We start from the raw sequence: 8165 nt of genomic DNA, 5'->3' as shown, positions 1-8165 counted from the left end.
AGATTATGAAAATAATTAGGCTTATTTTTTGAAAAATGTAATATTCTGATTTGATTGTATATAGTAACAGCTTTTTTTTCTTTTCTGGCTTTTAATAAGTGACCACTGTAAAATCATTGAATTTAACTGAATTGGTCATAAGGTTTTTTATTTTATGAGGAAAGTAAACCAATAATTCGAATAGGTTACCAAAATAAATAAGACAAAAGTAAAAATAAATTTTTGCAGAGTGCCAATGTTAGCTTATACATATAAAAACTATCTTACAGGAGAATAGAGAAGAACCAGGCAAGAAATTAAACCATCAAAGCCTGGAAGTCTATGAAAACATATCGATGATTTAAAATCTGCAGTTTACACTGTTATTATTAGTGCGAACCTTATGAGACACTTTAATCCAGAATTATATGCATCCCATATTTATTAAGTCTCATATTTCTATGGGTTTTATTTTTTATTTGAAATCAGGGACATTAAACACGTAAATTTTTGTACAAACTCATGGTCGATTTTAAAATCACAAAAGTAAAATTTCAACTTTGCAGTTAATACAGATAAAAGATGAATAAAATCAGTAGCTTTACTCAGGTTTTTAAGAGTAAACTCAAAGCCCATATGTGACTCCAATTGGGAATCTCTAAGATAAAAAATATTCTGTGCAAATTGAGGTATTTGCATATTTGATTTATAAGTTATTTATGTATAAGGAAAATGTAATTTACAAATGTACATTTTATCTTTGTTTCTTATAATTGTGAATTTTGTTTTAATCAGGCAATTATGTCACTAAAAATGAATCAGGCACTGGTGAACTATCAACAGCTGTCATGCATGTATTAAAATACATAAAAAATAATGCAACAAATGTTTGGAAAACATATCCTATGATCACTGTTACTTGATAATAATAAATAAGATATCAAAACCTAGGTGCTATTATTTTAGTCCCTCCTTAAATGGGTTGATTTGAAATGCTTCATTTTAAAGTATATATGGTAAGATTTCCCATAAATCTTATTTTTAACAATCACAATTACTATAAAATTTAAGAATGCAGCTAACTCTAAAGAAAAAAAAAATTGTCCTTAACGTTCTTGTATTTTAGACTTGGAGCATCTTTCAGATATTATTTGAATAATAAAAAATTTAAATACATTTATATAATGTTATTCTTAAAATTTTCAGACATTAACACTTCTTATGAAACATACTGGTTTTAATTTTTGCACTTACAGGAGATAGACACTTTTATTTTTCTATTAAGCAGTTTTCTTCTTAGATTATCAGTCTCATAAGAGTGTTTCATTTAATAGCGATTTGTTTAAAGGCACTCTTACTTGTTCTAAATTCTTGTATACATTTCTAAAATGGAATTTTATTAAAAAATCAAAGTGGCAATCAACAATATATGATGTTTTTCTGATGAATAAATAATTTCTAATCGCTTTAGTTTTATAATACTATATATTGAAAACATATACTTTTGGAATTTTTGAAATGTAAATTGATTCCTAAAATCTTAATATGTTATGTGGCATTTAAATTTATTTTGGTGAAAATTAGAACTAATGAGTAGGTGCTGTTGAAAAGGTGCCCTCACTTTTATCTAGGTAGTACCTAAAACATAGATTGATTTTTTTCACTAATTAATTCAAGTTGGATTTTTTTTCAAGTAGCAAAATCTCAGTGTGTGTTCATAACTGGTAGCAAATTCAATATTTAGATACAATTTTACTCTTTCTCTCTGACAACAACTTACTGATGTAGTAACTAGAAAAGTTAATGGGATTCTAAAGTTAGCCAACAGCTGAAAATACCTGCAAGGTAATAAGCATATGATTCTTATTAATATATTGTCGCCCTAAATTTTAAAGGAAGGGACATGCTAGTGAAGTATGTAATGGTCTCTTAAAAAATATAACTGCTTTTGTAGTAACCGACATTTTCCTTTTAAAGAGATTATATAAAAAAATCTGGTAAATTAAATTACATAGTGATGATGTGCTAATAAATTTGTATAGTAACTATTGAATAATATACAGAAAAGTCAATAAATGTAAACGTTCTGTCAAAGAGGAAAAACCAAAAGCAACTTTTAGATTTTAATAAAGAAAGCATTGCTATAACATCATCACAAATACCTCTTTGTGAATCCCTGATCGCTGTCTTTTAAAGTACTTTTTAACTCCCACAGGGAAGTATGTGAGCATGCAATGTGAGGGTAGAATGTGCACATGGTATGTGTTTGTGTATGTGTTAAAGAAAATAATTATTACAGATCTTGGTGGCAGGAGGTACAAACAGTCTATATATAGAGGAGACAAAGGGTTAAACTTATTTTAGTAGAAAAATACTATTTAGTTATTTTGGAGATGCTTTAAAATTAAGGGAAGATTGTTTTATATTTTCACGTTGTTCAGTATTTCTACTAAATTTGATAGGTTAGTATCTTCTAAATAGCACGAACATTAGGATATAGAAGATAAAACGCTGCCATGAAACTATTTGATTTTCTTTTTTATATCATGCTACCTTACAAGTAAGGCAAAAAGTAACAAACTCACTTTTCTTTTAAAAGGTTTTTGTTTTTTAAAAAAACGTATTAGAAATTACTCACTGATAAAATCAGTAAATACATCAGAAACATAAACCAAATTTAGAATATTAAAATCTACTTTGTAGTTTTATTTACAAAGAATATATCCATATCAAGTTTCTAAGGTAAATGAGACATATAATTTCCTATTTGTAATTTATGGTATTACTTCAGTTTATTACAAATACATATCCACACTAAAGAAGTCTTAATAGACATGTATATGTTTATATACATATTTATGTGTTTACTCCTCTCCTTCCTCTCTATTGCTTTGAATTCCTTGGAAGAAAAATGAACATTAAATGAATTGGGTTTCAGCTTGGAATGAATCAGACAAAAAAAAACAACTTTCCTCCAAAATCCTAAAGTTGTGGTACAATTGTTAACTTTTTATTTGGTTAGAAAAACATTAAGGGGCAAATGTTCAAAGTGGAGTGTAGTTAGTCAGCTGAACTTCCATTCATGCTAATGGGAGGCAGTTGGCTAAGTTCCCTGGACAATGCTTTGAACATACCCCCAGAATTTTTAAAAAAAGTTGCACAGCACATTAAAACATGAAATATTTTTAGGTTCTCCACTCCTTTTAAATATAACAAAGAAAAAAACATGTAAAGGCAAGCAGTCTTTTTTTTTTTTCTTTTCTTTTAAACACATGCAAGAAGGATATGAGCAATATCTAATAATGTTTCTGGTTGTAAAGCCCTTAAATATTGGAGAGTTAGAAGCCTACAAAAACACCCCCAAAATCATTTGGTGCTGGGTACAGCCATTGTAGTATCTATGGAATAGTCCAAAAAAGAATGAATTCTCTCATTCCAAAATTTAACAACAAATATAATTTTTCTTTTAAAGAGTCAGAGAGTGAGATTTTGATGGGCTTTTTGGTTGACAAATAAATAATACACAGTTTTAGATAATATGACTTACAGATTTCAGCACATAGCTTAAAAATGACCGGTGAGATTTTGATGGGCTTTTTGGTTGACAAATAAATAATATACAGTTTTAGATAACGTGACTTACAGATTTGAGCACATAGTTTAAAAATGACCACGTAAATGCAAATAAATTGGTAGAGGGATGAAGGAGCAGAGTAAGCTCACCTTGACTGCAGTAGATTTAGTCAGCTATAAATTCAAACAACTTTGTTGTTTAATCAAATATTGCCTTCAGATATTAACAGAAGTAGATGGTCTAGAACAAAGATGTTATCTGCCAAGTTTTCCCTACAGTGATCAGATGATACCTAGTGTATGATATTCTGTCACTGATGCTATATATTGATAAGGGTGAAGGGTGTTGACAACTTCAAACATAACCAGAGGAATGTGACCAGAACGACAGAGTCTGGAATGGCTCAAGGGACTTCAGGTGTTTACCTGCAATAAAAATACTTGGGGATTGTGTCTCAGTTACCCTGATGACATTTTTAAGATTTTTACATGTAAGAGGGTGAGACTTATTTTGTTTCATTTTAAGGAACATAAATAGAAGCCATAGGTAAAGGAAGATAACAGCTCAGTTGCACAGAGTTCTCCAAAATAAAAAAGGGAAGTTTTTTAAACAGATGAGCTTCTTATCACAAAATTAAGGTATATAAGAACTTTTCACATTTGGAAGGAAGTTGGGCACCAATAGTGTTTCCTAATTTCAGTTGATTTTCAGACTTGTACATGTGTGTATTATATTATTATCATTATTTTAATATAGCTCCCTTGAGCCACACTCCATGTTCAATGAATCAGCATCTCCGAAGAGATACATTTATGGTGGATAAAAAGTGCTTAGGTAAATTTTAAAACTGCCTAGGTAAATACAACCAGGAAGGTCTAGGAATATAATTTTCATGATTTCTGTTAAGATTGTCTAGATGGTGATTCTGGAGTTCAAATCATTGAACAAAATTTACATATATTTGCATAAGTTGTCCAAAAAATTTTGGTTACACCTGCAAGATGGATCAGTCCAGATTTTCTTTTTTTAGAGATTTTTCAATCACTTGATAAATTTTTATTAAGGACTTACCTTATACTGTGTTGGCCCAAGGAGAAAGAAACAGTTATGAGCAATAATCATGGATTTTTCTTTCACAGAGTTTATGAACCCCCACCAAGTTGGGCTTATGAATAAATAAATAAACATTCCTTGCACTTAACCTTACTTTCCTTTTTTTACCTAGTTGTTAAATATATTTCTGTGCATCTGGAATATGAGTGCATTATTTTAATAACAAATTCTAGCAACAGTATGTATAAATTGAGAAATCGTTTAACAAATAAAATGTAAGTAATCTTTCTCCTTCACTGTCTTGTCCTTCGTTATTTTTTCAAAACTAAGCAAGCAAGTTCACTTTCATTTCTGAAAGCTCTTTTGTCGGACATGTGACTGTGGTTTTTGCTGTGTAGCACAGTGTTTGATTGATTGTCAGACGAAAATCACCCAGATTAAGTTAGAAGGGCTAGTGTGACAGAGTAATGACATTAACAGCCCTCTTGTTGGTTTGAGATACATAACTCAGCAATCAGTGGTACCCGTCATTATATTTTGGCCAAAGTGTAATACATAGAGTGAGCCAAAATTAAAATGGCATAGCCCTTGAAGATTTATGGATTAATAAGATATGCAAATCATATACATCTAGTTATAGATAATATAGATCTCTCTCCATCTCTCTGCCTCTGTCTCTCTTTCTCTCTCTCTCTCCCTCTGTGTGTGTGTGTGTGTGTGTGTGTGTGTGTATTTAATAAATTTAAAGCAGATTATATATATTTATATAAGGAACTATGTTTTAAGACAACACAGATATAAGCATCTTGCCAAACAGTGAAGTCCTACCTAAGACTCAAAATTAGTTTTTAAGGTTTTCTTTTATATGGTTAATTGATCCTTTCTTGAGTTACAGAGTAACTTCTCTACCATTGTGACCTAGAAAATTTATTAACATATTTTCTACTATTATTTGAAAATAAGTTGTCATAGAAAGTAAGATACAAGCATGGGTGTTGTAAGATTACATAAGAGGTTATATGTAGTAGCCTGGAATCTTTATGTAAAAAAAAAAATGTAGGAAAATGTATGTGTTGTAATCGTTGATGATTCTGTTCTTATTATCATGACTTAAAAAGTTAGGAAAGCTGGATGTGAACATGTATATTACTGTTGTATTCTAGTTCAGATGCTGAAGTGTGTTATAATAGTGTTGCAAAAAGCATACAATTTTATTACATCTTCAATGGCTGCAACTCTGCATTGCTGTGCCATACATTTTCCTTTTTCATTTTCCGCAGCTCCTGCCGTTTGTCATGATTTTCTCTGTGCTTCCCAGTAATGCATGTGATTACTATTTTTTTCTTGTTTAAACAGCTTTTCTACTAAGACTGATACTTCCTATTTAAAACTCACATTATATAAATTCTACTTACTGTTTCTTTTACAGGCTAATAACTTTAGAGAAATTTGTGCTTGTTGGTAATATTGCATTGAATTGTTTTCTGTAGAGATTTAATAATATGAAATGCAAATTTTTTAGATGCAAATGATGATGCAGCTTTTTCTCTTATATAAGATGTTACATCTTTAATTATACTCATATGATATTTTTGCTAATATTTCCATATTTTTCTCATGTGTGCTTCTATTATTTGATAATGGCCCATATTTTAGAATCCTAAGTTTGTTTTACATGTCACATGTCTGTTTCAAATTCATTATATCGTATATAAATCATGAAGTTTTAAATATGTACATATTTCTCACATTCTCAGAGTTATTTCTTCAAGACTATAAGATACAAAAAGCACTGAGAGGGCCAATATTTTCTAGAATGGGTTTGATCAAAAATACCTTTACAGAACAATCTATTATCAGCAATGGTTTCCAACAAAAACTGCCAGAGCAAGAGTCTAACTTAAGAAGTTTAAAAAAGTGCATTTGTTTTATTTTGTTTAGAAATACGAAGACTATCTTTAAACTTAAGACCATATTTTAACCGCTCTTCTAAGCGTGTGAATTGATCATTAATTATGACTAAATGTTCCAAATTCATTTAAAAATCATGATTATAAAGAGAATACTCAAGTAATTGACATGTTTGAACATATTTTATGTGGCCAAGTGTGTGGGTTTTCGTGATCTATTATGGTATAACAAACTGGAAGAATCTCTCAAATAATTATTTCTCCCCAGCCATTGTTTTATGTACTTTGAATGTAGTTACAGACCACCCAATAGGGACAAACAATGAATAGTTAACCAAATTTAGTAAATATGACTTAACAAAAGTAAGAGAACAAAAGTGAGAATGTGTAAATGTAATATTTGTTGTTTTATATATTCCAGATTCAGAACAATTTGTGGGCAGGAAATGCAAGTGGTGGTTCTGTGGTTACTTCATGCATGTTACCACGTGACACTTCCTCCTGTATGACACCTTATTCTCACTCGCCTCGGACAGATTCCAGTTACACAGGGTTTTCTAACCACCAGAACCAGTTCAGCCACGTGCCCCTCAACAATTTTTTCACTGACTCTCTTCTTTCTGGGGCTACCAATGGACATGCATTTGAAACAAAGCCAGAGTTTGAAAGGAGGTCTTCCAGTATCGCAGTTCTTCGAATGAAAGCCAAGGAGCACACCGCCAATATTTCATGGGCCATGTAACATACAGTACTCTTTTATTTTTCTTTTAATAGCAAAGTAAAACATTCTTATTTTTCATATTTAAAGGATACCACAATAAGCTGCTGTGTGTGGAATTGCTAAAGGTCAAGATATTCAGTAAGACCAGCTAAAATGAATAGTTGTTATTTAACATTAAAATCTAAGAATGAACCTCTGGAAGGACGAAATAGGTTTACCATGCACCAGTCTCCACAAAACTCTGTTTTACTAGTAATATTTTTTTTCTATCGTACAAGTCAATGAAATATGATCATGCAACTTCTTAAAAGAATAAATGTATTAAACAAATTCCTCTGTTATAGATTGATTTATGTTACTTCTGTATAACAAGAAATCCCTTGTAAAATAATACTTGATAAAGGAAGAAATGCACTGGGGAAAATGTCAAGATACCAAAGCTGTCAGGTAAATATTGAACCAGGGTGTTTTGGAGAGTTAACTGCCATTTCTGGCTCCAAGAAGCAATGGGCATATCCCTTGTTGCTGAAAATTTATTTTCAAGCCTCAAAAGATTTTTTTTTTTTTTTTACCTCTAGATGTTTTAGTGAATTTCTACTCTGTGAGAAAAGAGTTCTTGTAAAATGCCCAGTGTTTGCATGAAATATTTGGTAATAGTTTCCTGAAATAATGTGGCTAACGGAGATAATTGAAATATTCCAGTGTGATTTAAACTATAGTCATGTGGACACTTTTTATAAATGCCATCTTTTTATCAAAAAGCCAGCATGGACTCAGTGACTTAGTTATTGCAAATCAGAAAAACGTTACAAAACTTGTTGTTACTTTTAAAGTAAAGTCGCATTGATTAAACTGTATACACAAACATCCAATAAATACTACACTAAAATTAACATTTTCAGTTAAAGGAGCAGTGAATAGGAGTTCA

At 30.6% G+C, this 8165-nt stretch overlaps 1 protein-coding gene across 1 annotated transcript in view; it reads left to right on the top strand.

Moving 5' to 3' along the window:
* ALX1 (ALX homeobox 1) overlaps positions 1-7567 on the top strand; it is a 21779-nt gene extending 14212 nt beyond the window's left edge. Inside the window, exon 4 of the mRNA XM_012652975.1 lies at positions 6938-7567. Within this exon, the coding sequence (XP_012508429.1) occupies positions 6938-7258 (321 nt within the window). The 3' untranslated portion in view covers positions 7259-7567. The remainder of the gene's footprint in view (positions 1-6937) is intronic.
* The last annotated feature ends 598 nt before the right edge of the window (positions 7568-8165 follow it).

Source organism: Propithecus coquereli, unplaced genomic scaffold (genome assembly GCF_000956105.1).
Source record: "Propithecus coquereli isolate 6110/MARCELLA unplaced genomic scaffold, Pcoq_1.0 Scaffold405, whole genome shotgun sequence".
Classification (NCBI taxonomy): Eukaryota; Metazoa; Chordata; class Mammalia; order Primates; family Indriidae; genus Propithecus; species Propithecus coquereli.
The sequence above is the reverse complement of the archived record's forward strand: the minus strand, read 5'-3'. Positions and strand labels throughout refer to the sequence as shown.